Source organism: Tarenaya hassleriana, unplaced genomic scaffold (genome assembly GCF_000463585.1).
Source record: "Tarenaya hassleriana unplaced genomic scaffold, ASM46358v1 Cleome27, whole genome shotgun sequence".
In the NCBI taxonomy this organism is placed as follows: domain Eukaryota; kingdom Viridiplantae; phylum Streptophyta; class Magnoliopsida; order Brassicales; family Cleomaceae; genus Tarenaya; species Tarenaya hassleriana.
Genome location: NW_010965946.1, coordinates 493514 through 512298, shown reverse-complemented (window position 1 = coordinate 512298; position 18785 = coordinate 493514). Strand labels below are relative to the sequence as shown.

Here is an 18785-nt window from a genome sequence, read left to right as displayed (position 1 = left end):
TTCATGGACCCACCTCCTTATTTACTACACGGTCTTTGGCAAGAGTTAATATGCCGTTGAAATCCTTAAAACCTGTAACATATATGTTCGGGGTTTTTTTTTTGTGCTGTAATACATTAAAATAAATTCGTGCCATGTGCCCATTTAGGTCACAATATGATCACAATGTTATGATACTCGTTTACTACTATTAGATGGTTTGACTTTTTCTAAATCCTTGGAAGCAACCATCGAAATGGAACTTGTGTCCCATCCCATCTAGTTTTTCTCTTAAGACATATCAACGAGAATAACTAATATATATATATATATTTTAAAGACTAATATATTTCCATCCGAAAATACTTCAAATATTCGCAATCTTTACAATAATGAAATGACCTAACCATATTCGTTTTCTTGTGTAATCTATCCGTTGTTATTGTGTACACAAAATTTTTTATAAAACAAATTGCCACTTCATTTCTCCCCCATCCTTCATGCTTTCTAAATATCCTAGGAAACAATGTGACCAGCAATTTTCAAACTGCGAGTACAAAGAACATGAAAACTACATACGTTATCAAAAAAAAAAAAAACTACATATGCAATATCTTCCCCCAAAAAAAATTATCCAATTTAATCATTTTTCTATCCACCGTTGTTTCGGGAACAACCGATTTTAAACTAATTACCAACCTTTGGACTCAATTTGCCATTTGTGATTTAGCGGCGACGAGAGAAGGGCCCAAGGGTATTATCGTCATTTCACACGATCACGTCGATCGGCGACCGATTCCCAAACTCAACGGCGATGATTGGCTCTCCCCAAATCCACGAGCTTTCTCGACCGGTTCGCGCAGAATGATGACGCCGTCGAGATGTGGGGCTTACACTCACCGGAAAACCCGAATTCCGGCGGCAAGTTTCCTTTTCCTTTCCAATGGCGGCTCGGGCTCGCCCTCACTAGCGGGCTCAAGCAGAAGACCATCCCCGACAGGCTTTTCGCCAGCCCCGCGCGTGTCTTCCTCCTCGTTGGAGTTTCCGCCGCCTCCGCCGCCGGCGTTCTCTTCACCTTCCCTGGTGATTCCTCGACAGAGGCCCACGCCGGAGGCTCTCGCTCGTCCTCCATCTCCGTATCCCTCTCCGGCGACATTCCCCGGCAAAACACCTTCCGAGGTCTACGATCGCCGTCGGAGATCATGTCCTCGATGAAGCACGAGGCGGGTTGCTTCTTTATCCGACCGGAGATCACCGTCGAGAACCAGGACATCGACGACGACATGGAGGCGTAGGACAGCCTAGGATCCGACACCGAGGATTTGAAACCCGAATCGAACTCGTCAGATCTGGCCCTGAAGAGATTATACAACCGAGAAAAACCGTTCCTTTTCTTCCTCAACGACCGGTAGGCTTCGGAGCCACCGCCGCCGGAGGAAGAGGGGCCAGGACCCACCTGAGGGGTGAAGAAGAAGCGGCGGTGAGAGGACAAAGGGTAGTGTCCGGCGTCGGATTTTCTGGGCGCCACGTAAGGGGACACTGACCGAGGAAAAGCCAGAGGCGGCGGAACTGGTCGCAGGAAATGGCGGTGATCGCCGGCGGAATCAGCTGCTGCAACGGAGACGGCGAGGGAGAGGAGGCGCTCGCGGAGACAGGAGGCGCAGACGCCGACGGAGCTGCTGAGATCGGCGACGTGACGCTTACACCTCATCGGAGATTGGGTTATTGATTCTGTGAATTTCGGGAGGGAGATTCTGCTGTCGGACTGCAAGCAGAAGCTGAAGATCTGGTGAGAAAGATTTTGTCTTGCGCTGATGTTTTTTTTTTCCTCTTCTTTTTAAGAGAGAGAGAGAGATTAGGAGGAGAGAGAAACTATGCTCTGAGGTTATCCATTTAATGTAAAAATTTCTTTAATCACAAGTGACAACGAAGACCAAACTGTAAGACTTCTCATACTCGTTAATATTAACATAATCATGTCGTGTTTATTTAGATAATAATCCATTTTATTAACTGTACTTTTTTTTTTCCCTCTAGTGGAAACATGAGTTTTCCTTTGTCGTTGACCTTCTTTTTTCCTACCACTGCATCTGAATGCTATGCGTGTCATGATTTGCTCATCCACTTACCTCACCCACAACAACACAGAGTGGGGATGGGGACTAATCATTTTTCGGTGGAAATGCTTCTTCTTTTTGTTTTTTCCCCTTGAATTCGAATTGTTAAAAAAAGGCAATGGCTTACCTCTTCCGGGTTTCTTTTAACTATGAAATCTCTGGGTATTTAAAAACATTTAATTATTTATAATTAAAATTGAACCGATAAATTCGAACTATATATGTATATATGTCTGTAACGAGGGACAATAAAGGAACATGTGAGGGAAGGGGGAGGGGCTGGGGCTGAGGTCGTGTGTGTGATGGCGCAAACGGACAAGTGTTAGGTGTTTGGGGCCCCGACATTGCTCCACGTAAACGGCGTCGTTTATCGTCACCACACGCTCCCTCGTCCGTTTCTTCGGCCTTCCACGTGTCCTCCTATTCCCTTATGTCTGGGCTGGGCCCCATCCTTTGGATTATATGGGCATATTGTAGCCCATTAGTATTTCAGAAATTTTTACTGTGAACAAAAAAAAAAAAACAATGCCCATCATGGCATCCTGCGGTTGTAGACTGCGTGCCGTTTTTCGATTGAAGTAATTTGGGCCTATACTGTCGTATGGACTTTTAAGCTCCGCGGGTAATAAGTTCGGGACGAGGACGAGAAGAATCAAATCAACGCGCCTAAAAATTGCCGAAGGATAGAAAAAGGCGCGAAACGGTGCAGGGAGAAACCCTAGCGAAGCTCATTTCCGATTCTGTGGGTCGCGCTCGGTGTTCATGGCAGGTACTCGTTTCTCCTGATTCTGATCTTATGTTGTATTACTTTTTTGTATTGAATTAGCCGTGGTCAGTACACAAATTTTCCTGGATTCCAACGGTTACTCTTTTCGGGTATTTTGGCGTTCGAAGCGAGAGATTTTTTATAATTTCATGTTCGCAGATCTCTTTCGGACGCAGGTTTGTGATTTTTTTTTTCTATTTTACCGATTGCATATCTTCGAATTTCAGAATGCTTTAGTTTTGTATGATTTGTAGTTGTGATCGGATTCTTATGCTACATTGTATTACTGGGTTTGTTTCTATTTCCGTTGCGATCTACTTCGATTGACGTAGTTTTTTTATGTTTCCGATACTTTGGTAGAAAATGTGGGCATGGAAGAAAGGCGACAAAGTGGCTCAGGGGGAGCTGAAGCCGTTCTAGATCTCCAACCTGGATGTTCAGTGCCTGTTTCATACCACCCACTCTTTGGTCCACACGAGGACCTGTTTCTTCTTGAACTTGATGGCAAACTTCTCCCAGATTTCTTCCATCATAGGTAGGTTGAAGTTTTAGTCAATGGTTTTCTTTGGCTTATCCCCGTGTTCGGTTTGTCTAACAAAGTTTTTGCTGTCATCATCAAATGAAGTATTCATCTTTCACTGGCTGATTCCCTGTTGTCTTGTTTTTTCATATTTTATGAAGCTTTCATGCTCTTTTTCACCGTCATTATCTGCTCAAGGGCTTCTCTTTTCGTATTTTTCATCTTCAGTGTAACCTTGAGGGGACTCCCTGATGAGGATGCGGTTCTCTGCACAAAGTCTAAGACTTATGCAGTCAAGTTTGTCGGAACCTCTAATTCCGTGTTCCTTATCCCTCCGTCCGACTGTTCTGGTTTCCATGGAGATTTACAGGATCCTGTTGCAAAAGAGAATAGTAAGCCACACGTATCGATCATCAAAGCTGCACCTGGTAATATGGAACTTGTTGAGGTTGCTCCTAGACTCGAGAAGCTTAAGCGGCTTCTCTTGGAAAATCCATATCGGGCTTGTGAGGCTTCGGTGATGGATGAGCCAGAGCATAATGAAGAGAGGGGCAAGGGTTTGTACACGTGGAACAATTTAGTTAACTTGGTTCAGGCCAGTGATGACGAGTTACTTAGTGGGCTACATACTCTTTCAGCTGTGGAGATTGATGGTTATTGGAGGATTGTAGACGAAAATTACATGGATATGATTCTAAGGATGCTGCTGCACAATTCTGTACTGAATGATTGGTCACTGGATGCACTTGACGAAGAGGACGTTGTCACTGTGCTTGTATCAGATGAATTTCCCCATAAGCTTGCCCTTCACTGCTTGCATATCTATGGTACCAAGGTAAATGATGGCACGGGTAAAAGCCTTTGGAAGCTGGAACCTAGGCGGGTATGTCTGCATTTCGCTAGAAAAGTATTGGGCGATGAAAAGATGAGACTGGAGAATTTCATGCAAGAGTGGAGACAGAAGATTCCCGAAGGGATGGAAGCGAACTTCGAAATGTTGGAAGGGGAGGTTTTAACGGAGAAGCTGGGGATCGAGACTCGGGTTTATGCATTCAGTGTACGTTCATTGCCATCAACACCAGCAGAGCGTTTCTCTTCGCTCTTTAAGCATAGACCTAAATGGGAATGGAAAGAGTTGGAGCCCTACATCAGGTACTAAACTATCTTCAGATTAAATAACACAGATTTCAAAGAATTAATCAGTTTACGGCTCTGATACGTTTTAATGATTATGCTTATACAGAGATCTGAACATTCCGGGGCTTTCGTTAGAAGGCTTGCTTCTTAAATACACCCGAAGAACGCAGCCTACGGCTGATGCAGAACCTGTTTTCAGTGCAAGATAGTCCTCTCAATCCAGGTTTTGTCGTGTTATTCGGTTATATTTACGATCAATGAACTTGCAAATGCTGTCCGAATTTTAACAAAAGGATGCGTCTTTTTCCCCACAAGAAAAAAATGAGGGAGAGAACCAATCGGAGCCAAATTAAAAGTAAGAAAGGCCCAATGCAATTATAATGGGCCAGGCTTTTGTTGGGCCTTTAGTCCCGGTTTGGTTTCACCAGTTAACATTTACGAAAAGGCTCAAACCAGTTGGCCCATGATTATAAGATTGGGTAGCCCAATCAAGGCCCATTTGGATACGAAAGAAATGCCTTGTTTGATTTTTGAGAATATCATTTTTTTTGGAACTTTTAATAAAATTCTTAATCTGGAAGAATAACGTATATGATTTGAAAGAATATCATAAGAGAACTTTCTAGTTAAACCTCCATATAGATTTTTTTAGTTATAAACCAATGTCTATTTGGAAAATGCATTTTATTACATGGATTGCGTTTTTACTATATATTTTTATATCCTTATAAAGCTGACAAAAATCAGATGTGGATACTCTGTATGATATTACAATAAAAATAGGATTTCCCATATCAAGATTCATCGAATCTCTTCCAATTAGTAAAAATATTATGTTTCCTTGAAACAGAAAACCTATAAACAGAATTAATTTCCAGATATGAAAGTTTCTTGGTATGTTGCCTTTTTGATGAAACATTGAATGTAGGATATGTCATGAAACATGATCATGATAATAATGCAAGAACTTGACAGAATCAACGAGTAAATCTTCTCTTGATTTTCCATGTTTTACAACTCCTACCTTTATAGTCTACACACAAACATAAAACATATATACACACACATGTGAATATATATATATATATATATATTAAGAATCATACTCGTAGACAACTATACATACATATATCCAATCCCTTGTACACTTTTGTTTTGTGGGTAAATTTTTTTAACGATGGCTCTTGTCGGGAAAAATGGGTGGCAAAGCTTGTTCGTAAGCATTTGCATGGGCATGCTATTAGTGATGTCTCGTGGAATTGAGTGTGCAGAATATGGCGAAGCCCTCTCGAAGATCTTTTTGTACTTCGAAGCTCAACGTTCCGGGATATTACCTCCCGGCCAACGAGTTGAATGGCGCCGAGATTCTGCTCTTCGCGACGGCTCTGATTCTCATGTATGACCACCACCTTCTTATATACCTATACATATATGTATGTATATATATAGAACACAGAAAATTTTATCAATGGAGGCAACGAAACAATAGTATTATAAATATATATTATAAAAATTGAATAAAAAAATATCGTCTAAAAAATATTTAGGTTCAACAAATAAATTTTATGAATTTTTATTTTTTAAAATATATTTATATAACTCTATTTATAATTGTTTGAAATTATATTTTTTGATAAAATAAACTAGACAATAACTCAAAAATTAAAAATTTAATGTATTATGGATTAGACTTTTTTGAGTAAATTATCCGTTGAACTTTCTACCAAATTAAATAAAAATTCAATAAATATATAAATATATATATATAGATAAATTTATAAGTATAATAAATATATAAAAATAAATAAATAAAAAATAATAAAGACTATTTAAATTTACAATTTTTATAATTTTTTTTTGTTTTAGTTTTTCTTTGATTATAATTAAATTGATAATATTTTTTATTTTATAACTAATATTTTTAAAAGAAAAAAAAACAGTGGGGGCAGTGCCCCACTCCTCCCCACGTAGGTTCGCCCTTGTGTATAATGTCATATTATTCTCATTGGCCCGTGATTGAATGCTTCACCCTTCGTGTTTACCTCTCAAAAGTATGTCGATTCAAACCCTAATGGCTCACCTTTCGAAAGAAAGTTACTGATCGAAAGATATAATATACGTACTGTAAAAAAAATCCTAATGATTCAAACACTAATGCAATGCAGGTAGATCTTACCGGAGGGTACTATGACGCGGGGGACAACGTAAAGTTCGGGTTTCCGTTGGCGTTCACGACGACAATGTTAGCATGGAGTAGCATTGAAATGGCGTCGCAGTTGAATGCAAACAAGGAGAATGGAAACGCACTCGACGCTCTCAAATGGGCAACCGATTATCTCATCAAAGCTCATCCCGAACCGGACGTCCTCTACGGACAAGTCGGCGACGGACATTCCGACCATGCTTGTTGGCAGAGACCGGAGGACATGACCACTCCTCGTCCTTCTTTCCGTATCGACGCTCAGCACCCTGGCTCTGACCTCGCGGCCGAGACAGCCGCCGCCATGGCCGCAGCTTCCATTGCTTTCTCTCCGGATAACCCTAAATACGCTGAAGAACTCCTCCGTCACGCCAAAGAGCTCTTCGATTTCGCCAAGAATCATCCCGGTCTCTACCAGGACTCTATCGTTAACGCGGGTGCCTTCTACGCAAGTAGCGGATCTGATGATGAGATGCTTTGGGCCGCGGCTTGGCTCCATCGAGCCACTGGTGATCAAACCTATCTCAGTTATCTGACCGATGCCTCCAATGCCGGAGGAACCAGGTCCGTCTTCTCGTGGGATGACAAGTTCTTGGGGGCACAGGTCCTAGTCGCTAAGGTGAAACCCTATTCGTCATTCCGATACTGATAACTCGTGTTGCAAGTATATTGTATGTTTACGTGAAAGAGAAGAACGAGGGGAAGCTGGCGGAATACAAGAGCATGGCCGAGCAGTTTATTTGCGGTTGCGCACAAAAGGGCCCAAACAATATAAAGAAGACACCAGGAGGATTGCTATGGTTCCTGCCATGGAACAACCTTCAGTACGTAGCCACTGCTTCATTCGTCTCCTCGGTCTATGCCAAATACCTAGACGATGCCAAAACCTCCATCAACTGCCCCGGTGGCGAACTCAAACCCTCCGATCTTCTCGATCTCACCCGTTCCCAGGTAGTTTCAGAACTTATCTGAAAGGAAAACTTGAAAGAAAGTGTCTGATTCCGTCAATCCCATCTCAAATCTCAATGACTTAAAGCTACATCAGATTGTCAAAACTTGTAGTAAACGTTTCTACGTCTTAAGCAAGAGAAATATTCCTAAATATTAACCGTGTTACATGACCAGAAAATCGTTTTCTTGTAACCCAAGAAACTGTTTATTGTTCTTCTGCTGCAGATGGATTACATATTAGGTTCGAACCCGAATAAGATGAGCTACATGGTAGGGTTCGGGTCGAATTATCCGAAGAAACCGCACCACAGAGGAGCATCCATTGTGTCGATAAATAAAGATGCGAGTCCGGTGACGTGCCAAGGAGGCTTCGACCAATGGTTCAATAACCCTTCTCCAAACCCTAATGTTCTCGAAGGCGCAGTGGTCGGAGGTCCCGACGAGAACGACGCATTTACCGACAGCCGATCCGACTATGAGCACAGCGAGCCAGCTCCCGTGACTGTTGCACCTCTCGTCGGCGCATTAGCCGCCATCGCTTGATTGATCTTTCTGATTACGACGACTCATGGACCTTGCATATGCATTGGTTCGCGTCGTGTGTTTGCATGCTAAATGAATGTATCTCATTTTCAATATTTGGCTTTTATATATATATAACAACTTGATAATACAAGTTTTGCAAATAAAGGAGAAGAAGGGAGAAATAAACTTTCTAAATGAAATTCTCTTCTTCGATTAATGAAAAAATGGTGTTGTACATTGTATTTAAATACAGAAAACTCTATCAAAAAGATTCTAACAACCGAGAAATAAATGAACCGAGGAATGAATCTATTTATTAAACCAGGTGACAGAGCAGAGACACCGAGAAAACAGAGTATTGCAGGTTCTTTCTCATGTACAGCTTGTTCTTCATTCTTGATAATATATATATATATATGACATAATCTTTATATCCCTTTCAAATCTGGTCCTACCTTGGAAAATACTGATTGGGGGTTTTGGACGAAAGTTGGTATCATCAAAGAAAATACTCAAATTTGAAGAATTGGAATAGATTATGCAACATCTTTATTCTTTAACCAGAAGTCGGAACTAAGCCATGAGAATGTAATTATTCTTCAATCCAGTTTTTAACGGTTTAGTATGCGCTGATTTAGATACGAACGAAGATTAGTTTGAATGTATAAAGTTTAAAGGTGTCTGTTCATAGTTGAATACTATTTAAAACCATTTCGTGGTCTAACAAAAAAAAATACGTGAACAAAGTAGTCTAAGCCCCTTTTCTATATATATATATATATATATATATATATGTAAATAAATTTTGTTAATCTGGAACAAAGAGAGAGAATTATTTCTCGTAACCAAAAAAAAAATTGGGAAGAAAAATCAAGAATGAGACTACCGAATTTTGTGGGCGTTATACAAATAAATGCTCTCCACGTTTACCAGGCAATGTTGGTGGGTATATTATAAAGAAAAGATAAAGTGACTCAATTCAATCACGTCGTTTTTCTTAATAACCAAAATGTTCATAGCATACAATGACTATTACGTGGAAACTCACACGCGCATGCGTATAACATATGTTATATGTATATATACAGAGAAGATGTTAGTCGGAATAGAATTTCGTGGAAATTATTGGCGGTAAAATGGGAGAGAGTTTGGAAGAATCACGTCAGCATGCATCCATCGTACTCGAATTTGGTCCCAAATAGGTTAAAAAAAGGATAGGGACAACGAGACCTGATATAAAGTCTTGGATCGTAGAAGTCTTTTTCACGAATCTTTGTCATGGACCCACTCCCAAATCAAGCTTTCAATAATACAAAGTTACAAAAATCGAACCCGCCTTTGATATATATATATATATATATATATATATATATATATATAATGCGAATGGGATTAAATAAAATGAAGTAACAATAAGCGAAGACCGTCGGTTCTTGTGGGTATAATAAGTCACGCGCTAACGTTTAGGAAATTTCTTGGAAGAACGAAAAGGAAATGAGGACACTCTCTCATGGCAGGAAACGGATTTTTTTTCTAAATTTTCACTAATGTCCATGGCACAGTGGCTTCCGACGAGGTTTTCCACCACCAAACCTCTTTCTTCCCATTAGAGTATTGTATGTTTACGTGGGTGTAGTTTGTGTAAAATACCCCCACGTTCTTTATTTGATGATAACAACACAGGATGAAAATGTTTATGTATCCATTCGAATTCTTCCAATTCAATAAAGGCCATAAATTTCAAAAACTGTTATCAGCTTTTTGTCTCTCGCGATAATTGTCAGTCACCAATGGAGAAGACAACAAACACAATCTGAGGATGATAGAAAAATCCGCGGTGGAATACGAATGAGCCAATGAAAAGCAATTTCAGTCATAAACAATCAGATCTCGAAAACCTCTTTCGGAACAGAACATGTATTTTAATCTCTTTCATTTACTAAAACATTTATTGATTGACCGACCAAGAGAATCCAACTGTTTTCTTCGCTTCGCCGGCGGATTTCTAACATCATACGAAGCTGGTGGCCCCGCGGCTTACGTCACGTGCCACACCCAACCATCACGTGACTTTTCGTCAGGCATATATATATATGTACACAGACACACACATACATATGCCGCATACTCTAGTCGCTCGGTGCTCTCTTTCTCTCTCTGGCCTCGATTTCTGGAATTCCATCAGAGAAAAAACAGTGAATAGATAAAGAGATGAAGTTTGATAGTCTCTCTCGTTATCTGTAGCTTGTAATTGAAGTTTCTTCGTCGGAAGATATCCTCGTACGGACCCCTTTCTTCCGCCTCTTTGTTTCAGTTCCTCTACTTCTGGAACAAAAAAAAAAAGGGTAAGTTCTTGTAGTAGAGATATACTCGAACGCACCCCAAAAAAAAACTAGACGTTGGTCGAATATAATTGGATTCTGTCCATCTAAAAAAAAAATTGTGGGTAGTTAGGAACTGATGAACACTTACTTGGTAACTTGATTGTGCTTGGGAACAGATGATGGATATGCTCATAACGAGGAAGGGATGGCCATGTTTATGGGAGCATGTGAGCATAGCCATGGAAGTCGGCTTCATGGCTTTCATCCTTATCCATTCGGGACTTAAATGGATCGGTGTCTTGAGGGACAGCAGAAGTGCTGATGAAGACGAGTTGAAGAAGCATGATGATGATGACCTGACCGTGACGAAACTCAGCATCTCCTACTTCATCAGCCTTTCCTGCTGTGTCCTCATGGTCGGGATTCATTGTTTCGTCATTTCCCTTATGCTTCTCAGCGGCAGCAGCAGCAGCCTGGCTCGGTGTGATTCCCCTGTCCGAATGTTCTCTGCTGAAATCTTACAGGTTTTGTCATGGGGGATCGCGTCTTTTGCGGTTACGAAGACACGGAAGAAGAAGCTTGTCAGGTTTCCTTGGTTGCTAAGATCATGGTGGCTTTGCAGCTTCTTGTTATCCACCGCCGTATTCTTGGCTTTCGATACCCATTTCGTATCTGCAAAACACAACATCAGCCTCGGGTTTCGAGAATTTTCCGACTTCACCAGTCTTCTAGCCTCGCTGTTGTTGCTTGCTATTTCTGTCCGAGGGAAGACTGATCTCTGTTTCCTCAGTTCCAACGAGATCGCAGAGCCACTTCTCAAATGCGAAACCGATCAACACGAGAGGGAGTCTCTATATGGGAAAGCGACTCTTTTCCAGCGGATGAATTTCTCGTGGCTCAACCCTTTGTTCTCCGTTGGGTATAAGAAACCTCTTGAAAAGGATGACATCCCTGAAATTGATGTGAAGGACTCAGCCAGATATTGCTCTCTGATATTTGGCGAGCGGCTGAAAAGTACCAGAGACAGGGAGGGAGCTGGAAACACTTCGTTCTATAAGTCGGTTTGCCTGTTTGTCTGGAGAAAGGCAGCAATCAATGCATTATTCGCAATTATAAACGCGGGAACTGCATATATCGGTCCGTACCTTATCAACGACTTTGTGGAATTTCTAACCCAGAGGGAGATCCAGAGCTTAAAGTATGGTTATCTTCTTGCAATCGGATTCCTAAGTGCAAAAATTGTCGAGACAGTAACCCAAAGGCAATGGATATTTGGAGCTCGTCAGCTGGGGCTTCGCCTCCGAGCGGCTTTAATATCGCACATTTACCAAAAGGGGATACTTTTATCGAGCCAATCTCGGCAAAGCCACACGAGCGGAGAGATCATCAACTACATGAGTGTAGATGTCCAAAGGATCACCGATTTCATCTGGTACATGAACACCATATGGATGCTGCCTATACAAATCACGGCCGCAATTTACATCCTGCAAACCCATCTGGGTCTCGGGGCTTTTGCCGCATTAGCCACAACTTTAGCCGTGATGGCATGCAACATTCCCCTGACAAGAATGCAGAGAAGGTACCAATCAGACATCATGAATGCAAAAGATGACAGGATGAAAGCTACTTCAGAAATCCTGAAGAACATGAAGATTCTGAAGCTTCAAGCATGGGACAACCAGTTTCTCAACAAGGTCAAGAGTTTAAGAAAGAAAGAGTACCATTGTCTGTGGAAGTCACTGAGGTTACAAGCATTCACAACTTTCATCCTCTGGGGAGCTCCCACGTTGATCTCCGTAGTCACCTTCTCAGTATGTTTGCCTCTGGGAGTGCAACTCACAGCTGGAGGAGTCTTATCTGCTCTTGCAACATTTCAAATGTTACAAGGTCCTATATTCGGTTTACCTGATTTGCTCTCCGTTATCGCCCAATGCAAGGTTTCAGCCGATAGAGTAGCGTCCTACCTTGAGAAAGGTGAAATCCAGAGAGATGCTGTTGAATACTCCCCAAAGGATGAAACAGATTTCGGTGTTGAAATAGAAAATGGAACGTTTAGTTGGGAACCTGATTCAAACAGACCAACTCTTAGCGAGATAGAACTGAAAGTAAAGAGAGGGATGAAGGTGGCAATCTGTGGAGCTGTAGGAACAGGAAAATCTAGTCTACTGTCGGCAATCCTGGGGGAAATCCAGAAGCTGTCAGGAACTGTTAGAGTCAGTGGTACACAAGCTTATGTTCCTCAGTCTCCATGGATATTAAGCGGGACTATAAGGGAGAATATTCTGTTTGGAAGCATTCACGAACCTGAGAAATACGAGAGAACTGTCAAAGCATGTGCCCTAATAAAGGATTTCGAGCTATTTGCTAGCGGAGACCTGACTGAGATTGGAGAGCGGGGGATAAACATGAGTGGTGGACAGAAACAGCGGATACAAATTGCTCGGGCTGTTTACCAGGATGCTGACATATATCTACTTGATGATCCTTTCAGTGCTGTTGATGCTCATACAGGCAGGCAACTCTTTGAGGTAATATTAGTTCATGACATTAGTTGTTTTGGTCACTGTTTTTCTCTAAAACCTTGTGCCTTTCTTAGAAATTCAATCCACTCTGCAACAAGATATGGATTTCACTGCCATTTTTTTTGTTAGGAATGCTTAATGGGGCTACTGAAAGACAAGACTGTGTTATACGTTACCCATCAAGTTGAATTTCTTCCGGCAGCAGATCTTATACTGGTATGTCCTCTAGACCGTGCCTGAAAAACAGTGAGTTCCAAGTTACACACATTGTAGGCTGGAATATTGTGGCTGACACTAATGCTGTATCAGGTGATGCAAAATGGGAGAATCATGCAAGCTGGTAAATTCGGACAGCTTCTAAAGCAAAACATAGGCTTCGAAGTTCTGGTAGGAGCTCACAACGAAGCTCTCGAGTCAATCCTCTCAGTTGAAAAGTCAAGCAGAAACTTCAAAGATTCATCACCTGAAGATGAATCCAAAGACGATAATAGAGCATTAATTGCAGAGACCCCCAAGACACAGCATGAGTCAGAGCATAACATCTCTACCGAGAAGAAAGATAAGGAAGCAAAGCTAGTGAAAGACGAAGAGACAGAGAAAGGAGGAATTGGAAAAGAAGTTTACTGGGCATATCTGACGACTGTAAAGCATGGAATTCTGGTTCCGTTTATAATCTTGGCGCAGTCAAGCTTCCAAGGTCTACAGATAGCTAGCAATTACTGGATGGCATGGGCCTCTCCTCCCACAGCTGATTCCCAACCAAAGTTAGGAATGGATCGAATTTTACTTGTTTACTCACTTCTTGCTGTTGGAAGTTCATTTTGCGTTTTGGTAAGAACTATTCTGGTCGCGTTAGTAGGACTTTGGACAGCAGAGAATTTCTTCTCAAAGATGTTGCACAGCATCTTCCGTGCTCCCATGGCATTTTTCGATTCAACTCCAACCGGAAGAATCTTGAACCGGGTAAGTACCACTTATCCAACAAAACATATATTTGTTAACAAGTCTATAGTGTGCAAAATAGACTAAGGTATGTTTACTATGCCGAGAAAAAGACAGTAAAGGATTAACACACCTTTGTTTGATGTTCAATCATAGGCATCCACAGATCAAAGCGTCCTGGACTTGGAAATAGCAATCAGATTAGGCTGGTGCGCTTTCTCAATCATTCAAATTTTGGGGACTATCACTGTGATGTCCCAGGTAGCATGGCAAGTGTTTGTCATCTTCATTCCAGTAGCAGCAGTCTGTGTATGGTATCAGGTATGGGAAAACTCAATTCAGGCTGCTGGCCAGTGATAGAATTGTAACATCTATAAGGCAAACATTTTACATATCGATGATGTTTCTTCAGCGATACTACACACCGACAGCAAGGGAACTGGCTCGCATATCAGGAGTACAACGAGCTCCAATTCTCCACCACTTTGCAGAATCCATTGCTGGAGCGACAACAATCCGTGCTTTTGATCAACGAGAACGTTTCATCAATTCAAACCTTGCTCTAATTGACAACCATTCAAGGCCATGGTTCCATGTAATATCATCAATGGAGTGGCTTTCCTTCAGATTAAATTTGCTATCCCATTTTGTCTTTGTTTTCTCCTTGGTACTACTGGTGACACTACCTGAAGGAGTAATCAATCCAAGTAAGTCTAAGGCAATATAGATTAGTAATCCATAGGTAACCTTACTCATATAGAGGCATGCATAACTGTATCTGTATGTATTCCTCTCGGCATATAATCAAGTATCAATGGTATCAGACTCAAAAACTTCACATCATCATGCTGCAGGTATTGCAGGTCTTGGGGTTACATATGGCCTGAATCTGAATGTCTTGCAAGCCACAGTCATATGGAATATATGCAATGCGGAAAACAAGATGATTTCTGTAGAAAGAATTATTCAGTACTCAAAGATAGCCAGTGAGGCACCTCTAGTAATTGAAGATTGCAGACCTCCTGATAACTGGCCAGATGCTGGGACAATCAGCTTCAGAGACCTGCAGGTAAGACAAAAAAACATTTTACTATAAGAAATACATTGCTGATATATCATCGAGATATTTTGTGCTGAGATGTCTTTAAAATCCAGAGCAAGTAGTAATATATACTTTTGGAGACCCTCAGGCGTGAGACAGATTACTTAGCCACTTTTATTGCAAAACACATGCTTGTTTAACATCTAAAAACCTTGCAGGTTCGTTATGCAGAGCATTTCCCGGCAGTCCTGAGGAACATCACATGTGTGTTCCCGGGAGGAAAGAAAATAGGAGTTGTAGGAAGAACAGGAAGCGGGAAGTCGACCCTAATTCAGGCAATATTTAGGATTGTTGAACCAAGTCAAGGCAGTATTATCATTGATGATGTGGACATCTCCAAGATAGGTCTTCATGATCTAAGATCAAGGCTCAGTATCATTCCTCAAGACCCAGCACTGTTTGATGGATCAGTTAGGGGAAATCTAGACCCTCTATCACAGTATACTGATGGAGAAATATGGGAGGTAAGGTTCTTACTTGAGAATCTAGCTGGGATGATGCATGAAGTTGTACCTGAAAACATAGTTGTTTAACATTTCAGGCGCTTGAAAAATGCCAACTTGGAGAAGTTCTGCGGACAAAGGAAGAGAAGCTGGACGCCCCAGGTGAGTTTTCTGACATTAAGGGATGTGCAATATAATCAAAACTTCAGATCAGAGAAGTAAAATCATGAATGGTCTGTGGTGACAGTGGTCGAAAATGGAGAAAATTGGAGCGTTGGACAAAGGCAGCTGTTCTGTCTCGGGAGGGTGCTGCTAAAGAAAAGCAACATTCTTGTTCTGGATGAAGCCACAGCATCGGTTGATTCTGCAACAGATGGGGTGATACAGAAGATTATCAATCAAGAGTTTAAAGAACGGACTGTGGTGACAATAGCACACAGAATCCACACAGTCATTGAGAGTGATCTTGTTCTGGTTCTAACTGATGGTAAGAACTATGCACATGATTAATGATTACAGATGGCACAACATAGTATTAGCATCTAAATCACTTCCTCATGAACAGGGAGAATTGAAGAGTTTGACTCACCAGCAAAACTGCTAGAACGGGAGGATTCTTCGTTTTCCAAACTCATAAAAGAGTACTCTGTGAGATCTCAAAGCTTTAGCACCTTATCTACTCTGCACAACTGACAGGCAGATACCACAGGAAGCAATTGTAATACGTTGATGGGATTGGCTGCAACAGATCTTTACTATCACCAATTCAATAAAGTAGAAACTTCATCAAAAGTTCAATACATTCCATCTTCTAGTCATCTACGGAGTTTCCCATATAGACAGACATTCATATAGGAAGAACTCAAAAATCAACATCTACAAAGAAACCGTGTGCCCGACTTTGAAGGATCGGAGAGAAGAGCTCTTGATTCTGTATGCGTCTGGAAATTCTCTGGAAAGCATGGGGTATACCCGATTAGTCAATTCCCAATGATGAGAATGGTGCAAATCCCCCCTGAGGATGAGTCGATGAATTCCAAAATAAGTAACATTCTCTTATAAACAAAAGTGAATCTTATTTATTGAAGATATTAAGGCTCCTTACGGCGTAATCATCGTGGACATGCCATATGGTCTCCCCCAGAAGGTTTGCTACCGAGAGGATTGTGAGCTGAGGAAAGTAGTTCTGTTCCGACACTGGAATTGTGTTGGTTATGATCACCTCCTGAAAAAGACCACTTGACAACCTCTCTATCGCAGGAGGGCTGCACAGAGGCACGAAAACTTGTAATAGACTGCTGTCTGAAAAAGCTTATCTGTGGATCCATCATCTGTAAGATACACATACCTAAAAACTGCATGAGTGGTGCATGCATAAACTTCCCTTGCCCCCTCCTGGTGTAACAAAGCAGCGCCTTTACTTATAGTTCCTAAAACAGAAAACATACAAACAATCAGTGCTTAGCAATTAAAATAAACTGTGCAGTTGCGCAACAGAGGATGAGTTTATTGATATAAGGGATAGATTTCACGACCAATATGAAAAATGTATTAGGTCAGAACTCACCAGCTGTGTCTATCATGTCATCGACCATCACAGCTACTTTCCCTTTGACATCCCCAATTAAGTTCATCACCTGCATGATGGATTGTTTAATGTCAGAAGAAAAAGCGATATGTATATGCCTTAATGAAACAATCAGGTGTAACAGTGACATTACCTCTGCAACATTGTGTCCATGACGCCTTTTATCAACTATGGCTAAAGGTGCATCAGATAACTTTTTGGCAAAAGCACGAGCCCTCGCAACACCACCAACATCAGGTGAAACTACTACCAAATCGTCAGAGTATATAGTCTTGCTGGCTAGGTAGTCCAGTATCACAGGCTGTCCAGAAATATCACAGAAAGTATAAGTTGTCAAGTCTCATATATGTGGACAAAAGTGAACCTTCCTGGGAGCATTTGATGATTTGAGAAAGAAATTCCAATGGGTAATCGTTTAAGATAATAGCCTTTTACCTGACCATAAACATGATCGACGGGAATATCAAAGTAGCCCATAGACTGTCCGGAGTGAAGATCACAGGCGAGAACACGGTTTGCACCAGCTTCAGTAATCAAGTTGGCGACAAGCTTGGCTGCAATGGACTCACGTCCTTGTGTCTGAATAATGGCAAAGGTGAAAAAAGAATTATAAGGAAACTAAGTGGCAACAAAATGCAGCAAGATGCAGAAAACTTATACAACAAATTCAAAACCAACAAAAGGCTACAGAAATGACTTAAACTGCCAATGAAAAGCCTTGACATATAAAGAGTTTATGCAAATAACAAAGTCACAGAGCAAAAGCGGTACCTAAGGGAACCATAAAAACTTACCTTTCTATCAGCCCGAGCATAACCAAAATATGGAATCACTGCTGTAATGTTTTTAGCTGATGCCCTCCGGCATGCATCAATCATGATGAGCAATTCCATAAGGTTTTCATTTGCAGGTGGGCAGGTGGGTTGTACAAGGTACACATCACATCCTCTTACGCTCTCTTGTAGCTGAACGTAGATCTCACCATCAGCAAAGCGTTTGATCTTGATCTTTCCAAGCTCCAGACCCAAATAGCAAGCAATCTCCTACATTAAGTTTAAGAAGCTAATCAAGATTTGCACAACAAAAATCATCAGCAAATATGACTCCAGTAACAAATCCCCAAATACCAAGGCAGAGATGAACAACCTAGAATTCAACGTCTTCTTAATCACATCTACTTCACCAACGGCATTGCACACAGTGCGGTAAAACTCAAACACGAAGCAAAAGTACAAATTACCGAGCTTAGGCTACCGGGCCATGCAATTGAATAGGCGACCGACCTCTGCGATTATCAATTGAAAAAAAGTACCTGAGCTAGGGCAGGATTAGCAGTGCCGGAAAATATCCGAAGCCGGGTAGTGTTCTTATGGATAGCATCTTCAAGACGAGTCTTTGAGGCAAAAAAGCTCGGCGGTGAGGTCTCGCCGTTCAGTAGATGAAATCCGGCGGAGTTTCCGCCGTCGAATTTCAGAGGCTCCGACGCATTACACCACTTTCGTCACACATCACACAAAACAAACATCAGAAACAAGATTCATCCGCCAAGAAAACGAGGAAAACGCGAACTGATCACAGTATCTGTACACGAAAGAAACGAAACTTACAACAGGGAAACGAGCGGAAGAAGAGCGGGGGACTGGCGAAGTACGCCGGAAACGTAGGG

General features: G+C 41.5%; 5 protein-coding genes and 2 long non-coding RNA genes across 8 annotated transcripts in view; 3 read left to right on the top strand and 4 right to left on the bottom strand.

Annotated features, from left to right (window-relative positions):
- Positions 1–348: 348 nt before the first annotated feature.
- On the bottom strand, positions 349–1940 carry LOC104817174. The gene has a single exon (XM_010546246.2). The coding sequence runs from the start codon at positions 1688–1690 to the stop codon at positions 785–787; it is 906 nt and encodes a 301-aa protein (XP_010544548.1). The 5' UTR covers positions 1691–1940; the 3' UTR covers positions 349–784.
- Positions 1941–2738: 798 nt separating this feature from the next.
- On the top strand, positions 2739–4951 carry LOC104817171 (sister chromatid cohesion protein DCC1). Its single transcript, XM_010546244.1, has 4 exons — positions 2739–2865; positions 3223–3397; positions 3611–4534; positions 4626–4951. The coding sequence occupies exons 1-4, from the start codon at positions 2859–2861 to the stop codon at positions 4726–4728; spliced, it is 1209 nt and encodes a 402-aa protein (XP_010544546.1). The 5' UTR covers positions 2739–2858; the 3' UTR covers positions 4729–4951.
- A 141-nt stretch (positions 4952–5092) lies between these two features.
- On the top strand, positions 5093–8391 carry LOC104817172 (endoglucanase 14-like). Its single transcript, XM_010546245.2, has 4 exons — positions 5093–5915; positions 6685–7352; positions 7385–7670; positions 7896–8391. The coding sequence occupies exons 1-4, from the start codon at positions 5697–5699 to the stop codon at positions 8211–8213; spliced, it is 1491 nt and encodes a 496-aa protein (XP_010544547.1). The 5' UTR covers positions 5093–5696; the 3' UTR covers positions 8214–8391.
- Positions 8392–10044: 1653 nt separating this feature from the next.
- Positions 10045–10760, bottom strand: LOC104817166. The gene is made up of 2 exons (XR_772461.1): positions 10668–10760; positions 10045–10520 (listed from the first exon to the last, which is right to left on the bottom strand). It is a non-coding gene; the product is annotated as an uncharacterized LOC104817166 (long non-coding RNA).
- LOC104817169 (putative ABC transporter C family member 15) lies at positions 10454–16349 on the top strand. Its single transcript, XM_010546242.1, has 11 exons — positions 10454–10540; positions 10696–13050; positions 13174–13260; positions 13354–14007; positions 14143–14307; positions 14399–14693; positions 14841–15055; positions 15247–15552; positions 15630–15693; positions 15779–16018; positions 16097–16349. Exons 2-11 carry the CDS (start codon positions 10696–10698, stop codon positions 16222–16224), a joined length of 4509 nt encoding a protein of 1502 aa, XP_010544544.1. The 5' UTR covers positions 10454–10540; the 3' UTR covers positions 16225–16349.
- On the bottom strand, positions 14580–15653 carry LOC104817168. The gene is made up of 3 exons (XR_772463.1): positions 15566–15653; positions 14982–15049; positions 14580–14672 (listed from the first exon to the last, which is right to left on the bottom strand). It is a non-coding gene; the product is annotated as an uncharacterized LOC104817168 (long non-coding RNA).
- LOC104817170 (ribose-phosphate pyrophosphokinase 1) overlaps positions 16267–18785 on the bottom strand; it is a 2724-nt gene continuing 205 nt past the window's right edge. Inside the window, exons 2-10 of one of the 2 annotated variants that reach the window (XM_019202966.1) lie at positions 18727–18746; positions 18432–18614; positions 17914–18162; positions 17555–17698; positions 17253–17420; positions 17099–17168; positions 16880–16961; positions 16637–16796; positions 16267–16546 (exon numbers count right to left, since the gene is read on the bottom strand). In XM_019202966.1, coding sequence (XP_019058511.1) covers positions 16508–16546; positions 16637–16796; positions 16880–16961; positions 17099–17168; positions 17253–17420; positions 17555–17698; positions 17914–18162; positions 18432–18614; positions 18727–18746 — 1115 coding nt within the window. In that variant the 3' untranslated portion in view covers positions 16267–16507. Of the gene's footprint in view, positions 16547–16636; positions 16797–16879; positions 16962–17098; positions 17169–17252; positions 17421–17554; positions 17699–17913; positions 18163–18431; positions 18615–18726; positions 18755–18785 lie in introns of both variants that reach the window. The other variant, XM_010546243.1, reaches the window with a different exon arrangement.

Bases quoted from the DNA above. Each gene is read 5' to 3' on its own strand.
- LOC104817172 (XM_010546245.2), top strand. From the start codon at position 5,697: ATGGCTCTTGTCGGGAAAAATGGGTGGCAAAGCTTGTTCGTAAGCATT. The intron at 5,916-6,684 runs GTATGACCACCA...AATGCAATGCAG, and splicing joins GCGACGGCTCTGATTCTCAT to GTAGATCTTACCGGAGGGTA. The intron at 7,353-7,384 runs GTCATTCCGATA...TCGTGTTGCAAG, and splicing joins GCTAAGGTGAAACCCTATTC to TATATTGTATGTTTACGTGA.
- LOC104817174 (XM_010546246.2), bottom strand. From the start codon at position 1,690: ATGAGGTGTAAGCGTCACGTCGCCGATCTCAGCAGCTCCGTCGGCGTC.
- LOC104817171 (XM_010546244.1), top strand. The intron at 3,398-3,610 runs GTAGGTTGAAGT...TTTCATCTTCAG, and splicing joins CCAGATTTCTTCCATCATAG to TGTAACCTTGAGGGGACTCC. The intron at 4,535-4,625 runs GTACTAAACTAT...ATGCTTATACAG, and splicing joins GAGTTGGAGCCCTACATCAG to AGATCTGAACATTCCGGGGC.
- LOC104817169 (XM_010546242.1), top strand. From the start codon at position 10,696: ATGATGGATATGCTCATAACGAGGAAGGGATGGCCATGTTTATGGGAG. The intron at 14,008-14,142 runs GTAAGTACCACT...GTTCAATCATAG, and splicing joins CCGGAAGAATCTTGAACCGG to GCATCCACAGATCAAAGCGT. The intron at 14,308-14,398 runs GTATGGGAAAAC...ATGTTTCTTCAG, and splicing joins CAGTCTGTGTATGGTATCAG to CGATACTACACACCGACAGC.